At 37.4% G+C, this 24,316-nt stretch overlaps 1 protein-coding gene and 1 non-coding gene across 2 annotated transcripts in view; both read left to right on the top strand.

The window, feature by feature from the left end:
* Positions 1-23,714, top strand: part of LOC134660125 (cholesterol 7-desaturase nvd-like) — a 29,147-nt gene extending 5,433 nt beyond the window's left edge. The window contains exons 5-18 of the mRNA XM_063515829.1: positions 685-857; positions 1,230-1,340; positions 2,297-2,413; positions 3,381-3,551; positions 10,215-10,286; positions 14,073-14,147; positions 14,827-15,019; positions 16,267-16,382; positions 18,454-18,631; positions 19,586-19,686; positions 20,877-20,993; positions 21,513-21,581; positions 22,889-22,951; positions 23,627-23,714. Of these exons, the coding sequence (XP_063371899.1) occupies positions 685-857; positions 1,230-1,340; positions 2,297-2,413; positions 3,381-3,551; positions 10,215-10,286; positions 14,073-14,147; positions 14,827-15,019; positions 16,267-16,382; positions 18,454-18,631; positions 19,586-19,686; positions 20,877-20,993; positions 21,513-21,581; positions 22,889-22,951; positions 23,627-23,698 (1,628 nt within the window). The 3' untranslated portion in view covers positions 23,699-23,714. The remainder of the gene's footprint in view (positions 1-684; positions 858-1,229; positions 1,341-2,296; positions 2,414-3,380; positions 3,552-10,214; positions 10,287-14,072; positions 14,148-14,826; positions 15,020-16,266; positions 16,383-18,453; positions 18,632-19,585; positions 19,687-20,876; positions 20,994-21,512; positions 21,582-22,888; positions 22,952-23,626) is intronic.
* Trnav-uac (transfer RNA valine (anticodon UAC)) lies at positions 15,505-15,577 on the top strand. The gene has a single exon. It is a non-coding gene; the product is annotated as a tRNA-Val (tRNA).
* Positions 23,715-24,316: the final 602 nt, after the last annotated feature.

The raw sequence follows: 24,316 nt of genomic DNA, 5'->3' as shown, positions 1-24,316 counted from the left end.
GAAAAACCTTAATACGAGCCGGGGTTCGAACCAGCGATTTATGGTTTAAAAGGCATATGTCTTATGGCTAGTCTACCAGCCTCTTAACCATGATAAATATTTTATATATTATATAGTTGGTGAAACCAAATTGTCAGTAAATAAGAACAAAAAAAAAACTATACTCATCCTTTTCTTTTGGGTGCTAGTACTAGTGTAAGACAAAGATAGTATAGATTTTGATTTGATTTGTATAATAATCCAATATTATTATTTTTTTTTTAATTTATTGAGAAACAAACAGTCTTAATAAACATATGAGCAACTTAGCTAATAGCTACAAATTGATTCCTTTATACATAGACCTATAGTTTCCTAATTTACAAATTGTATCGAGGTACAATTGAAAAATAATAAAAGTGTAAACTTATAGTACCTACTAATTGTACATAACAAATGCTTAAGCAAGAGAAAATACTTAAATATTATTATGGAATAATAACATCAATAAATTGCTCTGATAATTAGCTTAAGTTAATTTATAAGTATGTTACGATTCATAAGTGCTTGTTGCTAGGCCTACATGAATAAAGTACCTATATTTTGACTATTGACTATTGACTATAGTATGATTTTCTCTGTCTATGTTTGAAATGAGACAGACCTTTGACAAACTATGTTATCGTTACGTTTTTTAATCCTCAGCTCCAAAAGGCGTCTCCATCCGAACCTGGCCTACAGTAGAGGCCGACGGGGCCGTGTGGATCTGGCACGACGCTGATAATAGGCCCCCGTTGTGGACGATATGCGACGCCGGCGAGTTGGCCTCGTGGGGGTACAGAGGCCGAAATGAGTTCGTTGTTGGATCGCATTGCATGGTAGTTATTTCTTAAAACTGTCTCTTTCAAAGGTGATTAGAAAGTGGGCGCAAAATATTGCCTGTAGAATGAATGAGTCTGGGCTGAAAATCTTCTTGCGTGGTGTATGTAGGTACATTATGTAAGAAATAAGGTGTATTGACAATCTGGTTACGATCGGTGAATGCATTACTTACCTGCTTAATTGTTTTCATTATACCTATCGCATCCAGAAAACAGGATATATTATTGGAGAAATCTTTGTTAGTGGTTGATTTTGGATTTGGAAGCACATTTCGCAGATCTGTGTGCATTTGTGAGAGCCGCGAGTTTCGTGTCTCACGATAATTGGGTTAAAAATCATTATTATACCTTACTATAAATAATTTACAGGATATCCCTGAGAACGGCGCCGACGTGGCCCATCTGAATGCGGTGCACTCCCCGTCTCTGCTGTCCAACCTGGGAGAAAAGTACCCCTTCCTGCTCAACTTCATAGGTAAGGTTACACTAAAGACGGGAGCCTAAGTGTAAGGCCTGAGTGGACGCTCGAAGCGGAGCGTTCGGCAGGGCGTGCAGCGTGGTGTCGGGCTCCCAAGACACTTGAGCAGCGTGCACTAAGGCCGCTTCTATACCTACGCTTGCATTTGTTTAACATGCACGCCGCACGCCCCGCCCCGCCCAACTCGAGCGTCCACTCAGGCCTTACACTAAGTATTTTGATGTAACCACTTTTTATTATAGACTAGCGACCCGCCCCGGCTTCGCACGCGTTAACAAATTATACATAAACCTTCCTCTTGAATCACTCTATCTATTAAAAAACCGCATCAAAATCCGTTGCGTAGTTTTAAAGATCTAAGCATACATATAGACTGACAGACAGAGAGCGGGAAGCGACTTTGTTTTATACTATGTAGTGATGACCAGGGAAAAACCTATCCTGGGGATAGGTTGCAAGAATATGGAAACAATTTTTTTCATCATTTATGCACTTTAGTGTAGTCACTGTAGTAAAGGAGTTTTGAAACCTATCGCAATCGTTCTAAGTTCGATACTTTTTTGTAGAATCTATCAGAGTATGAGGATGGTGTCAAATCAAATCTTGAGGGTGGGCCGGGCGCGATAAGTATGTCATGGGCCAGAATCGGGGAATCCTATCTACTCGCATCACATCACTAATGATGAATCACTACATAATATAAAACAAAGTCGCTTCCCGCTATTTGCCTGTCCCTATGTATGATTAGGTCTTTAAAACTATGCAACGGATTTTGATGCGGTTTTTTTAAACAGATAGAGTGATTCAAGAGGAAGGTTTATGTATAATTTGTTAACCCGTGCGAAGCCGGGGCGGGTCGCTAGTTTTGTCATAAACGGACGTTACAAGATATCATGTGACTACACAGAATAACTAACCTTGTTTTATTCTGCAATGCATTCATGTTTGTACAGGCCAGCACTCTTGGTCGGCGGAGTGGACGCGCGGCGAGGGTCACGTGGCCACGATGAAGCTGGAACACCACTACAAGATGGGGGACCTCAGTTTATTCCACATGGACGTCGTGGCTACACAGGTAAGGTCTTAGGCATTCAAATATTGTATAGTCTGGCATACCAATTTTGTCAGTAGAAAAGGCGCAATATTTATTTATTTATTTATTTAAAGTTTTTTGCACAAATAAAGAAAAATGTACAAATGGCGGACTTAATGCCAAAAGGCATTCTCTAACAGTCAACCATTGGGTCAAACAGAGACATAAATGTTGGTGCAGGAGAGATTCATGAAAATCATGAATTATTATTCAAATTTTGTATGGGAGACCGACTCTTAGCGCCTCCTTTTTTTAAATTTGCAGCCTTTTTCTACTGAGCGAAATGGCTTGCCAAACTATGGCGGGCGTGGCTAGAAGGCGTGAGATACGAAGTTTGATGCCCCCTCCACACTCGTGCGCGAATCGCGGCGCGAAGCCGCGAACGCGAGTGTGGACTTCATGGCTTTAGAATCTAGGGATCAGGGATGTTGCGGATGCCGATTTTTAGACATCCGCGGAAGCGGATGCGGATGTCAAGATAGGTACATAAAAAACGTCAAATATTACATTTTTGTAATTTTTATTTCAAAAAACCGGCCAAGTGCGAGTCGGACTCACGTTTCAAGGGTTCCGTACATTAAGTCCCACTCACGCTTGACTGCTCATTTTTAATAGGTTTTTTGGTTAATGACTAAATTACCAAGCAGTCTAGTACTTACGTCGATGCTAAGACGTCCCTGTACCGACCTGTTCCACATCCGCATCCGCATTAAACTCCGAATCGATTTTATGCGGATGCGGATGCAGATGCGGATGTTGAAAATAATGCGGAAGTTCCGCGGTTGCGGATGCGGATGCGGATATTCGCAACATCCCTGCTAGGGATGCTCACTTCTTTGAAACGCTTTACTATATGAATTTCGTTGTCTCTCTATTGCTCTATATCCAAGAGTGATATTTTGAATCTCGCTCGAGGACTTTTTTCAAAATATTTTGCAATACATTTCAGATGGGCCCCGGCCACGTCCGCCTCCGCATAGACACCGGCTTCGGCCCCCTACTGATCTCACAATCAGTGACCCCTATAGGACCACTACTACAACGCGTAGTACATAGAATGTTCTCGCCAGCGTATAACGCTCCAATCGTAGCTGGGTTCATATGGGGAGAGAGCTACATGGTAAGTTTCAAATTAACGGTTTTTGTTCTGATTGATTATAGCGCCACCTTTTGACAAATGTTGCAACTAATTATGATTTCATGGGCATCCAAAATATTATAGGACATTCTTACACAGATTTACTAAGTCCCACAGTAAGCTCAAGAAAGCTTGTGTTGTGGGAATCAAAAAAACCGGCCAAGTGCGAGTCGGACTCGCGCACGGAGGGTTCCGCACCATCAACAAAAAATAGAGCAAAACAAGCAAAAAACGGTCACCCATCCAAGTACTGACCCCGCCCGACGTTGCTTAACTTCGGTCAAAAATCACGTTTGTTGTATGGGAGCCCCACTTAAATCTTTATTTTATTCTGTTTTTAGTATTTGTTGTTATAGCGGCAACAGAAATATATCATCTGTGAAAATTTCATCTGTCTAGCTATCACGGTTCGTGAGATACAGCCTGGTGACAGACGGACGGACGGACGGACGGACGGACGGACGGACGGACAGCGGAGTCTTAGTCATAGGGTCCCGTTTTTACCCTTTGGGTACGGAACCCTAAAAAGAAACCTAATGAAAAAATTTGTTACCTCTTAACCCTCCCTCGCCTCTCATAGGTAGTTTATCAGATTAATAGTGTAGTTAAATCATCGTAAAGGTAACTATTTTCCGTTTAAACCTGGCCCCGTAGACAACATGCCAATCGCTAAAGCTAGGTACTTAGCGAACGAAACGCAACTGTCACTGTCACACTAATATGGAAGAGTGACAGAGAGACACAAAGCGATTCGATGGCGAAGCGCAAGGGATTGTCACCTTGGCTAGTCCGCCTGCTACGTAATGGTCAACTCACGGTTTTCGTTTTTGAAGTGAAATCTTCTTTAGCAGCGCTGTGCACTTTTTGTGATGGGGAAAAAATGTTAAACTCCCGAGAGCGTAAGACGTAAGTTGTCATTGAGTTTCACTTCTGTCGGCACTCCCGGAGTGCAACCCGTTGTTTTTTTTCCTTAATTTTATCAACCATTTATTTTTTCAGTTCGAGCGCGACGTAATGATCTGGAACAACAAACGCTACATGAGCTCACCGGCGTACGTACGGACGGACAAGACAATCCGCGCCTTCAGGGCGTGGTACTCGCAGTTCTATACTGAAAACAGCGTTAGTTTCAAGGATGCTACTCAGAACCCTTTAGATTGGTGAACGCCATCTAGTGGCGGGTAGCGGAAGTAGTTTGTGATTTGCGAACAAATCTTTTAGAGCTTGACAATCGAAATTATACATCGATAAAGATCGGTTTTCCTAGGATAGCGGTGCCGTCATATAGCGGTCGTCTCCATACTAAATAATACGGCTAAATATGGATGTCGTAGTAATTTGTATGGAGCCGGCCGCTATATGACGGCACCGCTATCGAAGGAAACCAAAGCTTAATAGCGTTAGTTTGTAGGACGCTACTCAGAAGTTCAGAACCTTATAGATTTTTAACGCCATCTAGCGGTGGGTAGTAAAACATAAAGAGAAATGTATTTTGAAAGTTTAACTTGTTAAATTAAGTAGTTATCATTGGACTTAAAACCAGTATCTTCACCCAGTACTTATATTATTGCATTAGGTCTTAATAATAAAATGTGTACAAAATAGTATTATATGTAGACAGGTATCGGGTAATTTAGACTTTTTGTATCTAGATTTATTATACATATTTAATGATATTTTTAAAATAATGAATGAGCGTGTCTGAAGATCAATAAAGTATTAAATGAGAACTTCAGTGCTTTTATTGCATGTAATAAAACTAAACGGTCTGCCATAAAGTGTCATTCTATGGAACTTGCTAACTATGTTAACAAAAGTCACTAGTAAATTATGGCGGTTTGTTTACATAGCAAGTTCCATAGAATGACACTTTACGAAGCCAAATCAAAAGAGGGTCAAAATCTTAAGATCGAAACAAGTGGAATCGGTGAGCCAAATTCATTTTTGCGTTCACACTACCTGATTTGATCAGACAATTTCATCAGATTGGCCGAAAATTGTGCCGTCTAGACTGGCCTTGACACCTACACTCTACAGCCTATAGTCGTGTGAGTCATTGTTATATAGGTACCTAGTTATTTCCTACCGGCGTTATTATAAACGTCTGCTAAGTTAATCAGCTGATGATCATCGTTTGTCCCTCTCTATGGCATAACGACAAATAGGGACGAACGACAATGGTCAACTGATTAAGTTAGTAGCCGTTTATGAATAACGCCAGGTGTTTGTCATCATTGTCATAAAAGGTGTTTCCTCGCGAGGTTCATTCACGTACCTATATATGTTTTTTTTAAATCAGTTTTTTAGGGTTCCGTACCTCAAAAGGAAAAAACGGAACCCTTATGCTGCCCCATGCCCTGCCAATTAGCGGTATCTCAAATCAAACATATACTTTGAATTCTTTATCTTATAATTCCATTTTCAACATTATTTGTTTTTGAGATACCGCTAATTAGCTTAAGGGGGCAGTATATAGGATCACTCGTGCGTCTGTCTGTCTGTCTGTCACACACAGCCTATTTTCTCCGAAACTACAGGACCAATTAAGTTGAAATTTGGTTCACATCTGTAAGTTTGTGACCCAAAGACGGACATGTAACAAAAACACGACACAACAAAAAGACGGACATGCAAATGAATTTTAAATATGGAGGCCACTTTTGGGAGGTAAATGAGAAAATTAAAAAATAAAGTTTTTCAAACTATAACATATCAAATGAAAGAGCTCATTGTGATAATCTCAAATATATTTTTTTTTATATTTGGCGAAACAGTTTAGGAATAACTCAAGAAAATACGCAAAAAATTACCATTCCCCCCTTTATCTCCGAAACTACTGGGTCTAAAATTATAAAAAAAAATACCCAAAATAGTTCTTTACTTATAGATGACAGGAAAACCTATTAGAAATGTGCAGTCAAGCGTGAGTCGGACTTAATGTACGGAACCCTTGGAACGCGAGTTCGATTCGCACTTGGCCGGTTTTTTTTTAATGGCGGTCTTCAGCTCACACAGCGACTAGTCCCGCTGGACAGGAAACAAGTACACAAATGCGACCTGCCGAGGAGAACAACCGGACATACGAAAACATGTTTGTCCAAGCTGAAACGGAGACCTTCGCTAACGTTCGGTCAATCAATTGTCATTTTTACACGACAACCCTAAATAAAAAAGGAGTGTATTATTTTTTGTATGATTAAAATATCCGGTAAATCTAACGCGGAAAACTCCATAATTAAAAAAATACATTTTTCATCACACTCGCTCAGTAAATGTGGAATTGCACGCAGGCTTAGCGGGAGTAATAGAAAAAGCGTTTTCCCTAGGGAGTAATGAAGTTTCTAGTACCATAATTTACAGTTTTTTGTCTATAAACTTCATTTCTGTTTCGCAAGTGTGATGAAAAACATTGTGTGTAACTCGGGGCGTAATAATATTGCAAACTCGATTTTATAAATAGCTTCGGCTAGCCGTCGCGATTTAACTTACCCTCGTTTGCAATATTTAACTTACGCCCCATGTTGCACAATGTATTATAAGGGCTCATATAGACGGCTCACATTGCGGACCATTGAGGTTACGTCAATTCAGCCGACCCATCAAATGACGCAATGTAATGAAACTCGCATGCGAGTTCTCGCACCGTCTAAATAAGCCCTTAATCAGGAAAAGATTACTCAATGTACTTAATCGTTTGAAAAACCCCAGTCCATATTAAAGTGGTAGGCCATTTGCCATTTAGTGAGTCAAGAGACGTGGAGGAAACCAGTTGTCTGTTGTTTCCAATCGTCTACAGTTTACGCAGCAAGATAGTATTTCTGTAAGTTTATATTTGCCTATTTTACTATTTGTTTGCACACCATGCGGTATATACACAGATAATATATAGTTTGTCAAAGGACTGTCTCATTTCAAACATAGACAGAGAGAATCATACTATCTTTGTCTTACACTAGTACTAGCACCCAAAAAAAATGATGAGTATAGATTTTTTGGTTCTTATTTGTCAGTGCAAATTGGTTTGAGCAACTATAGGTACAATATTAGAAATATAGAAGCGCTGGTGGCCTAGCGGTAAGAGCGTGCCACTTGCAATCCGGAGGTCGCGGGTTCGAACCCCGGCTTGTACCAATGAGTTTTTCGGAACTTATGTACGAAATATCATTTGATATTTACCAGTCGCTTTTCGGTAAAGGAAAACATCGTGAGGAAACCGGACTAATCCCTATATGGGCCTAATAGTTTACCCTCTGGGTTGGAAGGTCAGATGGCAGTCGTTTTCGTAAAAACTAGTGCCCACGCCAATTCCTGGGATTAGTTGCCAAGCGGACCCCAGGCACCCATGAGCCGTGGCAAAATGCCGGGACAACGCGAGGAGAAAATTATACTTTGTGATATAATTTCCATATTGGCAGTTACAATTTAATTGAATATACCTAGAAAATTGCAAATAGGAGTAAACAATGGCTATTTTGCACTATATAAACCAAGGTCGCCAAGGCGTAAATGTTGCCTCACTATGCTAAATGGATGTCCGCGCGCATACGATTCGCCATAAAAACGTAGTCCCCATTTTCCTCTCTGGGTAGGTTATTGGTATAGTATAATAAAAGTTGCTCAGTATAATCCCAAAACCTCCCTGACAACGGGAATGCAGTTATTTTTTAGCCACTCTGTATGGGAACCGCAGAATTTCATAACAAAAGTTGAAAGTTAAAAAAATCATAACTCGAAAACTACGAGAAATCGGCTAACATATATGGGGTATATTCTTATAGCCCACGACGTGAGGAATCTAAAAAAAATTTTGGTCGTCAAGGTTTGGACCACCCTGTATGACAGATGAGAGATGACAATAGGGTATTTTCCTGTATTTAAAATAATTTATTTCACACTATGCATAATTAGTAGCTAAAGCACCAGATAATTAGTAGAAAAACATAGATTACAGTTATTTTTAAACACACGTTTTATTTAATAAATCGGATAGAAATATAAAAAGTAGGTGAGTTGACCGTGACGTCACGATGTAATGTTTCATATAAATTCCATAATATCTGGGAAACCGAGCTTTGCTCGGAAAACATATTTATAAAATCTCAAAAATTTGCGTTTTCCCAGAGAAAAAACATAGCTAGATCGATTTTTTGACCCCAAAAACCCCTATATACCAAATTTCAACGAAATCGTTATAGTCGTTTCCGAGATCCCAGAAATATATATATATATGTATATAAATAAATAAATATGCAATAATTGCTCGTTTAAAGGTATTAGATAGATAGATAGATAGATTAACAAATCGTTTTGACAGTTCTAAAAAAGAAACTGATTTGACTATACAGTAGGAAAATACCCTATTACAATCAAATTGACAATGACAACTTTTTTTTTAATGCTTGTTGTTGCTTGTACTGTAAAAATATATGTATACGTATTTATAACAGTTCCCGCGCCTCCTCTATTTTGAGGCCGTTAGTAAAACCTAAAATATTATATTAACTGCTGGTTATATAATAATACCCATATGTAACTCCGATTATCCCCAATCGCGAGTCGATATGAATAATTATGTTCAAACATTTTAACTTATCAAACTCAAGTCCATACCTACTTCATACCAGCACTGTTAACTGACAATAGTGGACTTTATATATTTGCTTTAAGGTTCAATATATTTCAAGTAACAGCTGGAGGTACTTATGATAAAGTATAAAACGTAACACTAACCATGGAGTGTATTTAGTTAGTTACTAACCTATGTCGAGGAAGTTGTATATTTAGTTTTATATACATACTTAGTTAACTACAAAAATAGTTCAAAATACCTGTGCAAAATGGGAGATATTGAGGTTTGTTATTTTTTGACATTGAATTTTTTAATTTTTTTATAGTTTTCAATAGAGCACCTATTTAAACTTTAAGCTTGGCTCCAGGAACTTAATATTGTTAATATCTTAGGCTCCTTTCAGTATTGTTTTCAACGCGTATTTTTTTGCACTACGTCAGTGGCAAACAAGTATACGGCCCGCCTGATGGTAAGCAGTCTCCGCTCCGTAGCCTGCAAGTCCTGAGGTGTTACATACATGCGCGTTGCCGACCCTAACACTCCGCACCCTTGTTGAGCTCTGGCAACCTTACCGGCAGGAACACAACACTACGAGTAGGGTCTTAATGTTATTTAATGTTAAATAACATTATTTTCACCTCAGCAGCTCGAACAAGGGTACTTTGCTACTTAAAAACAGTGAGCAAAAGCGCATTTTGCTCACTGAGTGACACAAAATGAGCAAAATGCGATTTTGCTCACTGTTTTTAAGTAGCAAAGTACCCTTGTTGGAGCTGCTGAGGTGAAAACTTAATTGTTGGTATATCTTAAGAAAACATTAGTGATAGGTAAGTGATGAAGAAGGAATACATTTTTCTGGTTCTCTAATATGTTCTCACTGCTGAGGTGAAAAGTTTTGTGAACTACACGAGATGAAAGTTATTTACATCTCGTGCGCTTTTGAGTCCCTTACTACACTCAAGATTCTAAATTAGATTAGTATAGAATCTTTCGCTTGCACGGGACTCAAAATAAGCACTCGAAGAAATATCAAACTTTGATCTCTTGTTGTACAAATAACTATTATCTAAATTCAGGAAATGCCGGAACCCCACGCTGCATTCAATAACTGTGGGACAAAGGAGGGTATAGAAATATGGAGGATCGAGGTAAATATATATAAATATTAATTTTACAACACACTATGGTATTAAAAAAATATATTTCTGTGCGGACAGCCCAATATGTATTAAAAAATATAATTCATACATTTGAAAAGGGGGAAATTGATTTGTGATAATCATATTAAATAAATGTATTTTTATATTTTCCTTATCAAACTTAGTTACTATAAGGAAATACTTATCACGACATAAAGCGAAATCTGGACATAGGTAATAGAGGATATTTCAATCAACCAAGTAAAATAGATAAAAAAGATAAAAGAAAAAAAGATATATATAGTAAAATTTAATTAATTTAATTTTGGATTAAATTTTCTAGAGTCAGATCAAGCTCCTATTAAAATGTGACAAATATAGTGGCACTCCCATACTCTACCCTATCTAATCGTGTAGGTAACATAAGATATCTAGGTAGAAAAATCCATAAATTAATTTAGGCGCATAGAAGTGAAATAACAAAATATTAACAATCGAACTCATTCTCACTAGTGCACTAATGACATTTCGTAAATGAGTACCGATAACAACATTAATTACAAGGACAAACTCATTATGCTCGTTTACTTTTCTATAATTAATTAATTACCCTCTAATCACACTAATGCGTGTTAGTCAACTTATTGATAAATGTATGGACCATTGTTGTCTTAAATAAAGATTTTTGTTTTTTTTTTATTGATCGCCATCAGAACAAAGATACAAAGTAATATACCAAATATGGGCGCCATACGTTGTAAATTCTCGGAATATTATTTTTCCGTTGAGACATTTGCAAAAAAGAAAAAAAAGGACATATATTAAAACATTTTTTTTCACCGGTTGCACACTTTGGACATATTTTATCTATATATATAAATGCACGTGTCCTGACTGATTGACTGACTGACTGACTGACTGACTGACTCATCAACGTAGAGCCGAAACTACAAATGCTAGAAAGTTGAAATTTGGACACTAGGTTGCATTTATAAAACATATAAGAGCTAAGGAGCGATTTTGGGAAATTCAACCCCTAAGGGGGTTAAAAAGAGGATGAAAGTTTGTATGGGGTTCAAGTTTTATTTTGAGCTAGGAAATTGAAACTTTGTAAAAATGTACTATATTAAAAAACAAGAAAATTAATTTCTGCGTTTTCGAAAATTCATCCCCCAAGGTGGTGAAAAAGGGGTTGAAAGTTTATATGGAGATCAAATATTTTTGTGAGTGTTGGACTTGAAACTTTGTATATGGGGATATTATTATAAGACGGGAAAAGTAATTTCAGCGTTTTTGAAAATTCATCCCCTAACAGGGTTAAAAAGGGGTTGAAAGTTTGAATCCATTACAAATGCTTTGAAACTTCTTAGAAAGGCATAATAGCCGATGAAAAAAAAAGTGATTGCGACGTTTTAGGTAATTCAACCTCTAAGGGGGTAAAAAAGGGGATGAAACTTTGTCCTGGGGTGCAAATTTTATTTTAAGCTAGGACCTTGAAACTTCGTAAAAAGGTATTAAATTAAAAAATAAGAAAATTAATTTCTGCGTTTTCGAAAATTCATCCCCCAAGGTGGTGAAAAAGGGGTTGAAAGTTTGTATGGAGATCAAATATTTTTGTGAGTGTTGGACTTGAAACTTTGTATATGGGGATATTATTATAAGACAGGAAAAGCAATTTCAGCGTTTTTGAAAATTCATCCCCTAACAGGGTTAAAAAGGGGTTAAAAGTTTGAATCCATTACAAATGCTTTGAAACTTCTTAGAAAGGCATAATAGCCGATGACAAAAAAAAGTAATTGCGACGTTTTAGTTAATTCAACCTCTAAGGGGGTAAAAAAGGGGATGAAACTTTGTCCTGTGGTGCAAATTTTATTTTAAGCTAGGACCTTGAAACTTCGAAAAAAGGTATTTAATTAAAAAACAAGAAAACTAATTTCAGCGTTTTTAAAAATTCATCCCCCAAGGTGGTAGAAAAGAGGGTTAAAAATTTGTACGGAGATCAAATATTTTTGAGAGTGCGGGACTTGAATCTTTGTATTTGGGGATATTATTAAAATACAGGAAAAGTAATTTCAGCGTTTTGTAAAATTCATCCCCTAACAGGGTTAAACAGGGGTTGAAAGATTGAATCCATTACAAATGCTTTGAAACTTCTTAGAAAGGCATAATAACCGATCACAAAAAAAAGTAATTGCGACGTTTTAGGTAATTCAACCTCTAAGGGGGTAAAAAAGGCGATGAAACTTTGTCCTGGGGTGCAAATTTTATTTTAAGCTAGGACCTTGAAACTTCGTAAAAAGGTATTAAATTAAAAAACAAGAAAACTAATTTCAGCGTTTTTAAAAATTCATCCCCCAAGGTGGTAAAAAAGGGGTTGAAAATTTGTACGGAGATCAAATATTTTTGAGAGTGCGGGACTTGAATCTTTGTATTTGGGGATATTATTAAAATACAGGAAAAGTAATTTCACCGTTTTGTAAAATTCATCCCCTAACAGGGTTAAACAGGGGTTGAAAGTTTGAATCCATTACAAATGCTTTGAAACTTCTTAGAAAGGCATAATAGCCGATAACAAAAAAAAGTAATTGCAACGTTTTTGGAAATTCAACCCCTAAGGGGGTTAAAAAGGGGATGAAAGTTCGTCTTAGGGTGCAAATTTTATTTTAAGCTATGAACTTGGATCTTTGCAAATAGGTATTAAATTAAGATACAAAAAAACAAATTTCAGCGTTCTTAAAAATTCATCCCCCAAGGTGGTAAAACATGGGGTTAAAAATTTGTACGGATATCAAATATTTTTGAGAGTGCGAGACTTAAATCTTTGTATTTGGGGATATTATTAGAAGACAGGAAAAGTTATTTCAGCGTTTGGTAAAATTCATCCCCTAACAGGGTTAAAAAGGGGTTGAAAGTTTGTATGGCGTTCAAATTTTATTTTAAGCTAGGAACTTGAAACGTCGTAAAAATATATGGTATTAAAATACAAGAAAACTAATTTCAGCGTTTTTGAATATTCATCCCCTAAAGTGGTGAAAAAGGGGTTGAAAGTTTGTATGGATATCAAACATTTTTTCGAACGCGGGACTTGAATCTTTGTATTTGGGGATATTATTAAAATACAGGAAAAGTAATTTCAGCGTTTTGTAAAATTCATCCCCTAACAGGGTTAAACAGGGGTTGAGAGTTTGAATCCATTACAAATGCTTTGAAACTTCTTAGAAAGGCATAATAGCCGATAACAAAAAAAAGTAATTGCAACGTTTTTGGAAATTCAACCCCTATGGGGGTTAAAAAGGGGATTAAAGTTCGTCTTAGGGTGCAAATTTTATTTAAAGCTAGGAACTTGAAACTTCGTAAATAGGTAGTTAGGTAGTAGGTTTTATTAAATAGAGGACATGAAAATCTTCTAAGGGGGTTTAGAGGGATTACATCGAGGACAATTTTATTCAGTTAGGGGCTTGAAACTTCGTAGGTTGTGAAAGACAAGTGTCATGCGTCGTATAATATTAATAATTAAGAAATGATTAACCGTCCTACCGCAATCTCTTGCTGCATAATGTTCTAAGCTAATGTAGAATATATAACCACCAATATACAAATCCACGCGTACGAAGTCGCGGGCAACAGCTAGTTTTACATAATTTTACGGTTTAGACTCATTTGTTTTTAGTCCCTCGCGCGACATGTTTCGGAGAGCCTAGGTCTCCTTTCTCATGCACTAACAGTGCGAGCAGAGTTCACGACGGCCGTGTATCGCGTACTGCGTAAATTTTATGTTATTTGTTTAATTTTCAGAATTTTGAGCCCGTGCCCGTTGCCCCGAGTAACCACGGGAGATTTTATAGCGGCGACTCTTACATTGTCCTAAAGGTATTTTGAACTTTTATTGTTTTGAGTTTTTTTACGTTATACTTATTAGCTAAATAATAATGTTTCACCAGGTTGATGATGATGACGGACCAAACTCGTAATTAAAAATTGTCTGCTTCAATGCTTCATAAATTTTGGCCGATCTTTAGTAAAAGTTGTCAAATAGGACCTAAATAAATATAGACACTTAATTAAGACCTGAGTCTCTAGCGACTTTCATATTGATTGTCACTGTGAAACGAACGAAATGGATCGGAAAAAACCGGCCAAGTGCGAGTCGGACTCGCGCACGGAGGGTTCCGCACCATCGACAAAAAATAGAGCAAAACAAGCAAAAAAACGGTCACCCATCCAAGTACTGACCCCGCCCGACGTTGCTTAACTTCGGTCAAAAATCACGTTTGTTGTATGGGTGCCCCACTTAAATCGTTATTTTATTCTGTTTTTAGTATTTGTTGATATAGCGGCAACAGAAATACATCATGTGTGAAAATTTCAACTGTCTAGCTATCACGGTTCGTGAGATACAGCCTGATGACAGACGGACGGACGGACGGACAGCGGAGTCTTAGTAATAGGGTCCCGTTTTTACCCTTTGGGTACGGAACCCTAAAAATTAAATTCTTTGACTGTACGAAATGAGGAAGAAGATGAATTTTATAAAAAAAAACAATTCCAGACATCAGGCATCTCGTCATCTCTAAACTACAACGTGCATTTCTGGTTGGGCCGCGAGAGCTCGCAGGACGAGAAGGGAGCGGCGGCCATCTTGTCTGTCAATCTGGACGAAGCCCGTTTCAACGGTGCCGCTATACAGCACAGGGAGGTCCAGGGTTATGAGAGCCAGGTGTTTCTGGATTACTTCAAGCCTAGTAAGTAATACGCTCTTACCCTGCTCCGGTGTGTGAGCGAGACGTGTATAAATAGTGATCTTCCGCTCGCACACCGGATTGGCGTGCGGATATCCAATAATACCTATGTATTTGTAGTCTGGGCTATCAAAATCGCTGCATACTTGGTCAAAATCTAGGTACTATGAAATTATTCTGTAGGTAAGTGTCTAGCAAATGTTGTCATCCTAGACATTTTTTTAAAAAACGGAAATAGGTCAAAATTAATTAACCAGGTTATGGAATAGCGAACTAAGCGCTAGCGAACTAACTGTCGCTTGATCGCTTATTTCATAACACTGTCCAATTAAGGGCAAACTAAGCAGGTACCTACTGATATAATTAAAAAATGATTAAAATATTAACCAACAATCATGTCGTTACTAATGTAACGTAATCCGGTGTGGACGGTGAAAGTGATCATTGATCAATGCGTGTGAGCATAAATTTCACACTGACTGTCACGTGGTTCCGTGGTGTAGTGGTTATCACATCTGCTTTACACGCAGAAGGCCGCCAGTTCGATCCTGGCCGGAATCATATTCTTTTTGCCGTTCACATTTGTATTTTTTTACGGGGTTAAGATTTAATAGTACCTACTAAGGGTAAGTCACCAGAAATTTTATTTAAATTTGATTGTTCTATGAACAAAGTTTTGTACGGAGCACAAAAAAATTGAGAGGGGTAGTAAAAACACAGAAAAACTTACATGTATACACTTTTGGTAAAATGTACTTACTATTTAAAATACACTAAAAATGAGTCTAATATCTAAATTTACTAAAACGCTGTGGACGTATTTTGCCCTGTAAAAAAAATACAGATTAGGTATGAAATACACGAGGGATGGGACATGCGAATAACATCTTCTATATATTATATACTCTGTTCAGAATACTCAGTAAGGTACTGGTGATAAATTAAGTACATACTTAAATAAGAATACTTTATTGTACTTCAGTAAAAAATTGCATTCACGTAACGGGTACATTAACACGTGTATGTGTATGTGTGTGACTTGTAAATATGTGCAAACATATTGTTTTGTTTTCCATGCCAAAAAATTGTTTAGGGGACTTGGTCACCTTTTCTTTACTTACCTTACTTACCTAGTTACCTACCTATATTGAATGGGATCTATTTCAGTTAATACTTTTTAATTCATTTTTACAAGACTGTTTGCTGCCTAAAAAATACTCTATACCTAATTAAAAATATTTTTTTCTCAGTGATTAGGTATTTGGATGGCGGGCACGCGTCAGGGTTCACTAAGGTCACCATAAACGAGGGCTCGGAGCGGCGCCTGTTCCAGATTAAGGGCAAGAAGAATGTTCGCGTCACACAGGTCATTTTATACAGGCGTTTCTTAAGAGTCACACGAACGCATCGCTTAAGCCGCTCCCATATATAAGTAGTTCGTTTTTTTTAACATTAGAAAGAACTTGCAAGAAGGTAAGCGATCTTGACATGTCTTTTAATTGAAAAACGCTTTTTAAAAATCAAAAACTATTACTTATGAAAGCAGAAGAATATAAATGATCGTATTAGATTCATAATTGTTACATATTTGCCGTAACTTATTTTTAAAATGTGTTTTTCAATTAAAGGACAAGGACACATCAAGATTCTTTACCTTATTTCTAATGCTAAAAAAAACGAACTATAGCTTGGCAAAAAAGAGCAGAAATTAAAAAGTGGCAAAATGTTGCAAATACAATGGTAGTGTCGTCCCGTTTTTCTTAGATTGATTTAAAAGGGACGACAGTACAGTATTGCCACTTTTTAATTTCTACTATTTTTTCCAGACTGTACAATTGAAGTTACGCTCACATTTTAACCTCCTAAGGCCCAAACTAACAGTACTTCTTTACTTCGATGTAATTTAAACCATGTTCAATTGGAACAGAGTCGCTTTCGCTTTGTTTCGTTGAATTTTCAAACAACGTAAAACCAACTCTAGTTCCTACAATTTAGGTTCAAATTTCGGTGGCAAATTTTGGAATTTCTCAAATTTTTCATTTGTATGGCTGGGCCTCAGAAGGTTAAAACGACATGCTTGAGATACATGAAACATGACATGAACATTTACGTAACATATATAATATATTATATATGTACTACTACTATAGTTCGTTTTTTTTAGCATTACAAATAAGGTAAACAATCTCGATGTGTCTTTTAATTGAAAAACACATTTTAAAAATAAGTTACGGCAAATATTGTAACAATTATGAATCTAATACGATCATTTATATTCTTCTGCTTTCATAAATAATAGTTTATGATTTTTAAAAAGCGTTTTTCAATTAAAAGACATGTCATGATCGCTCACCTTCTTGCAAGTTCATTCTAATGCTAAAAAAAACGAAGTATAGTACCTACTAGTTTTAGTTGCTAAAAATTTGTTACCTATGTAAATAAAATCAAGCTAACTAATCGCCCTAATTTATGATTATGACACATATCATTTCGTGATATATTACGCCATCTATTATTTAACCCCCAACGCAAAAAGAGGGGTATTATATAATTGACGCCAATGTCTGACTGTCTGTGTCTGTTTGTGGTATTTCTCCAACGGATGGACCTATTTCGATGCGATTTTTTTACGTAAATGCGTTTCTTTATGGTGGTTCTTAGTTATGATAAAAATCGGTCTAGCATTTGGAAAAGTATCAGCTCTTTTCCAAAATGTCAGGTATTTTTGGCATAACATGTTTTTTATAGCATTAGGAGGCTTTAATTTTTTTGTATTATTATTTCAATTTTTAACTATCAGTAACGTCTGCGAACGATGCTATTAAGCTTAGAATAAATTTAAAAGTGGAAAAAATACTGTCTTGGGTGAGACTTGAAGTCACTGCCCCTGGATCGATACCTACTCCAGCGCGCTGCCATCTGAGCCACCAAGACCTCATCCATGGCCAGCAAATATTTCCACCATATAATAATTATTTGTAGTCGCGGTTTAGAACCCCGGCTCGTTCCAATGAGTTTTTCGGAACTTATGTGTATGAGATATCATTTGATATTTACCAGTCTCTTTCGGTGAAGGAAAACATCGTGAGGAAACCGGACTAATCCCAAGACGGGCCTAGTTTACCCTCTGGGTTGGAAGGTCAGATGGCAGTCGCTTTCGTAGAACTAGTGCCCACGCCAATTACTGGGATTAGTTGCCAAGCGGACCCCAGGCTCTCATGAGCCGTGGCAAAATGCCGGGACAACGCGAGGAAGATGAAGATGATGGTTAACAATCGTGTATACTACTAGCTCCAGTTAAGCCCATTGTGATGGAAGGGTATTAACTACGGAACCCTACTCTGAGCATGGCCCGACATGCTCTTGCCCGGTATTTTTTTATAGCGTAGGGAGATTTAAAAATTTAAATGTAATAGTTATGTATTATACTTTCCCAGGTGGAAGCTCACATATCCAAGATGAACGTCGGCGACTGTTTCATCCTGGACAAAGGGCACGACGTGTTCGTGTACGTGGGGGCGGAGGCGAAGAGTGTGGAGCGGCACACGGCCATCAGGGCCGCCAACCAGATCCGGGACCAGGACCATAATGGCCGCGGAGTCGTTCAGATCATTGGTATTTACTTTTTTCATTTCTAATGCTCTGAAAGAGTGTCATTGTTGTTCTAAAAGCTGTGCAGAAACTAGAGCATTCCACGTTCCAAGTACGATTTTATGATTTTTTTAGGATAAGCAACTGGAATTTGGGTTTTTGTCATACAATTTCCATTCTGATATTTAACTCCCCATTCCATAAATAACAATACTTTTGCAATTTTTAATTGAAAGTACCCTCAAGAAATACAATTAAAACTAAAAACAGCTCAACGAGGCTGACTTTTTCTAATACGTAGAGTGTAATAAATTCTTTAGTTCCTAGGTTTGTTTATAAATTATAAAACTGTCAAGGGCAGCGTTAAAGGTTTTTTCTCATACAGGTACACCCAGCTGCAAAAGTGCATACCCACTTTATGAATTAATTCCGATCATAAAATGGGTTTGCACTTTTGCAGCTAGCTGTACCCATTATATAGGGAGCGTGCATGAACTATTCGCTACGTGCACGACTGGTGCTGCCCTCATTTTGTCGGACTTTCTACGTTAAATCTTATGGAGTAAAATTAGTTCAAGCGGCTGCCGCTAGTACTAATATCGGACATTCCATAAGATTACCTGAGTTTGTGACGATCAGCGCCACTTCCCCCTCCACCGACTTCGCACATTGCCAATAGGGGCAGTTTATGCCATAGATTAGTATATACTGAATCTAGGTACGTTACACAAGAAAACATACGAGAACGGTAGATGGTAGTAGTTGATTTGGCAATGTAAGGTTTATTCGGGTAATTCCGGAAATCGGGTAATCCCGAAAATCATTGTAATATCACTCATATTCCGTTGTAGTAAGAGTCAGCTTTCGGAATTATCCTCACTATTCGTTCATTCGGAAATACCCGAATACACCTTACATATTTATACATTTTATGTTTCCGATTCAGGCCACGTCCATATTTCCGTTCTTTTGTTTCAGATTCCAGCTCCACTGATGAAGAGTTGGTCAACTTCTTTGCTGCGCTGGGTTCGGGGGACAAGGACTCCGTGCTTCCTGCGTCTGATGGTGGGGATGACGAGGTACGTGTAGTTGAATCGTCTTGTTGGTACAGGCCGCGAAGCCAACATGCTAATCGCTTACGCTCCGTAGCGATCGAAACGCAACTTTCACTGTCGCACTAATATGGAAGAGTGATGGAGAGACACAAAACGTGTCGTTGTCGTAGCGATAGCGATTGTCACCTTGGCTAGGCCGGCAGGCCGCGTAGCCAACAGGCCAGTCCCTTGACACTCCTCAGCGATCGAAACGGAATTGTCACCTAAACTCTAACATTTTATAGTAGTTTATGTGACTGTACATAATGAAGGGCATTAAACACGAGTGTGGGTTTAAGAAACGAACGAAGTGAGTTTCTTAAAAGGATCACACGAGTGTTTTAATGCCTAATTATGTACAGTTACATACACTACTTTATCTACCCACATATCATAAGCCGTCATGATGCATTCAGGAGCCGCATATTATGACCGGCATCGCGGTGTTGTTCAGGGCCACTAACAACAATTTTTAGTAAAATAAAACAGAAAACAAATGCGAAAATGAAGAAATTGATTTAGAACAATAATGATTATTTACTTACAGTTTGGATGGTGCAATTATTATAATTCACTTGCCCAGCTCGGACAGAAGTATGTTTCTTTGTATTGTTTCCTTGACTTAGCTGGTAATAAGTCATTTATAACGTTAGTTGCTTTGTCACGGATATCAGGAGGCGTCGCCGAAATATCTATATCATCTTGATCACTCATTTTATGGTTTAAATTCAACAAATTGAACAATTTTATGCAACAAAACAAATTTTAACCTGTAATGGCAGTATTGAAAAGTTTTCTGGCAGCTGTCATAGTTTTTTTTTTAATTCAGAGACAAACTAGAGTCTGCCCCAACTATCATATCGTTCGATATCTTACTTACGTGCGACATTTGTCAAATTTGTTTGAAAATTAACAATTCATTTCGAACTAAACGTCATCTCGACTGATATTAGAATAGAGGTCAAATCAAATTTCTTTGTTTTTCAAAGATGTTCGAAATTTGAATGCATAATATTATCGAAATCGATGTTATTATTTAGCAATAATAACATTGTTACAGATAAGAAATTTGTTCTAACAAAACAGTATATTTTTATGGTGGTCATAATGTGTGGTTCTTGGACGCATCATGGAGGGTTTATGATATTTGGGTAGATAAAATATGTTGTCTGCAGAAGTTTGAAACCGAAGTCGCAAAGGCAGTGAAACTCTTCGAAATATCCGACGCATCTGGTCATATGAAGACCACCGAAATCAAACCCATTAAGGGGAAATACCAGCTTAAATCTGATGTAAGTACTTATCTGATTATAACTTACTTTCCGGAGCCGTTTTATATTTTTTCATTATGTCATGCTCTGAAAGTGGGTCGTTGTTGTTCTAAAAAGTGAGCAGAAAGGTGGCAGAAAGTGATACGTTTCTGCTCTAGTGCAGAAAAGTGGTGTACCCCTCTGCGTCTCCGACCCACGAGCAACTGGGTGGAAACGAAATGGAAAAATAGTGTCTTTATTTCCCCGCCTGGAAAATTTGGTACGTTTGACGCGAGGTTATTGTTAAAAAAATAAGAGCGTGTCAATTTCAATTTCATTTTGAACACCTCGCCCGCTTAGCAACTTCTGTTGCTGACTGTACCTTTCAACCCTTCGTCACAGATATTATTATATACTAGTTCTTACCTTAGTTAACAATCTATAATATTATACAGTACCTAAATTCTTATTATTTATCTGGGCAAATGAAAAGTGTACCTAATGTTTTTCTGTTGTTTTTATATTGTACTAATCATTATTCGTTTGTTTTGACTCTTTTAGGAGTGCTATATCCTGGATGCTCATACTAGCGGTGTATTCGTGTGGGTCGGGAAGAAATCCAACCGGAAGGTAAATAAATAATTATCGCTTAATTTTGTATTATTAAGCAGTAACGACTTGAAACGATGCCATAAAGCTTAGAAATAAATTAAAAAAAAATTCAAACTTCTCTGGCGATGCTCGAACTTGCCACTCTGAATCACTGGCCCATCGCTCTGCCAACTGAGCTACCCTCTCTAAGGCGCAGATGGTGGAAATATTAGCTGTGCTCGGGTGAAGTCTCGATAGCTCAGTAGGCAGAGCGATAGGCGATTTAAAAGTCGCGAGTTCGGCCGCCCGAGACAGTGGATTTTTCCAATTTTAATTAATTTTCTCCAATATGCTCGGAAATATTCCCCTTATTGTAGCAAAAATAGTACAAGAAGTTCTTCGTTATTGTCAAACTCTAATTTAAAACAATCAAACTATCGCTGTCCTCTTCTAGCGGACGGGAATGAAAAAAACACTACAGTAATAACTTATTACTGTAGTGTTTTTTACTTTTTAAAAATAAAAAACGCTAACAGCCAATTATTATAGCCGCGAGCCGCGTCTACATGACCCGATCAGCTATCATTTTAAGCTATAGGATAGAGTGAGATAGTAAGATAAACGACCTTACTTGTCTCGTTCTTACAAGACCGTTGTGCTCGTGTATACATATATGATCGTGCGAATACTGCTTAATAAAATCAAAGATTATTTTTATATTTTTTTATGGATCTCATCCGTGTACATAAAGTTTATATAGTTTGTCAAAGGACTTTCTCATTTCAAACATAGACAGAGAGAATCATACTATCTTTGTCTTACACTAGTACTAGCACCCAAAAGAAAAGGATGGGTATAGTTTTCCTGGTTCGTACTGACTGACAAATTGGTTTGACCAACTATATTGCACAATTATATTGAATGAACGAATATTGAATGGTACTGAATGGCAGAATAAGTTAGTGCCCTTAACTTTTAAACATTAATTTTAGAGGGAAATTGTTTTTTACATTTTTGTTGTGAAGGTTCGATTTGAGTGATGCTTGATGCTTAAATAATTATTATTTTACCTTATTTCCTCGCATGTTTGGAGAAAAGCACTATATATGCCTCGGCAGGAATAGCAATTCGTGGATTCGTCTTCTTTGTCGGACTCCGCTTCGCGTCGTCCGACAAAATCGAAACTCATCCACGAATTGCCCTTTCCCGGCCTCTGCAATAATGTACTATTCTAGTCTAATTCTTCGTTTAAAAATTAAACAAAGACATGTATAAAATTTATATTTAAAGGGTTTTCAATTATTTTAAAACTACAGTGTAGATAAAGATTTTTGATATTATTTCAGGAGAAAATGGAGGCGATGAATAGAGCAGAGGAGTATCTCAAGAACAACAACTGCCCCGCTTGGGTAAGGCTTTTCCCAAGAATTGGAGTAGACACAAGTTTTTTTTCTGAAAAATGAAATAAAAACTTTATTTTCAGGCAACTATTGGGCCATAGATAAATACTTTAAAACTAGCTTAAGTACATATTGTTATAAAATATATCTTAAGCCTAAAAACACACAATTAAGGCTGCAATGCAGTTCGCAATCCCGCAGTGTCAGGGAGCCGGCCGCAGAACCGCCGAAACTTGACACTCTTCTGCCAAAACTCCTCCGTCATTGGTGGTTTTTTAAAGCGACTGCCAACTTCCATCTGTTCTTCCATTCCAACCCAGAGGGGAAACTAGGCCTAGGGCCTAGCTAGTAATTTAATATTAACCGTAATATGCTTGTAGATGGTTATATAACGAACGTTTTGTTTTCATTAATGATCACACATTCAATTAAATTCTATTTATTTATTTAATTAGACAACAAAGGCCCAATTAAGATTAATAACTACCTAAGTGTTAGTGGAACAAAAACAGAAAGCGATTTAAAACATAAACAGACAGCTATAACAATCTATCAGCTACCTAGTAGCGGTTATGACACACTCAAAATTTGTAGAAAACACACACACATATTGTATTTGTAAAAAAGTTTAGTTAAAACTATACCTACCCAATATAATTTATATTGATTTGTTTTTTTTTTCAGATTCACGTGTCTAAAGTACCTGAAGGAGGGGAGCCTGCACCGTTTAAACTATTTTTCCCCGAATGGGCTTAAACGATACACCTTTATTAGGGTTCCGTAGCCAAATGGCAAAAAACGGAACCCTTATAGATTCGTCATGTCTGTCTGTCTGTCCGTCTGTCCGTCTGTCCGTCTGTCTGTCCGTCCGTATGTCACAGCCACTTTTCTCCGAAACTATAAGAACTATACTGTTGAAACTTGGTAAGTAGATGTATTCTGTGAACCGCATTAAGATTTTCACACAAAAATAGAAAAAAAACAATAATTTTTTGGGGTTCCCCATATTTAAAACTGAAACTCAAAAATTTTTTTTTCATCAAACCCATACGTGTGGGGTATCTATGGATAGGTCTTCAAAAATGATATTGAGGTTTCTAATATCATTTTTTTCTAAACTGAATAGTTTGCGCGAGAGACACTTCCAAAGTGGTAAAATGTGTGTCCCCCCCCTGTAACTTCTAAAATAAGAGAATGATAAAACTAAAAAAAATATATGATGTACATTACCATGTAAACTTCCACCGAAAATTGGTTTGAACGAGATCTAGTAAGTAGTTTTTTTTTATACGTCATAAATCGCCTAAATACGGAACCCTTCATGGGCGAGTCCGACTCGCACTTGGCCGCTTTTTTTTTAATTTGACTTTATTG

The sequence above is a fragment of the Cydia amplana genome, chromosome 26 (assembly GCF_948474715.1).
Source record: "Cydia amplana chromosome 26, ilCydAmpl1.1, whole genome shotgun sequence".
In the NCBI taxonomy this organism is placed as follows: Eukaryota; Metazoa; Arthropoda; class Insecta; order Lepidoptera; family Tortricidae; genus Cydia; species Cydia amplana.
This window is presented reverse-complemented; position numbering and strand designations above follow the sequence as displayed.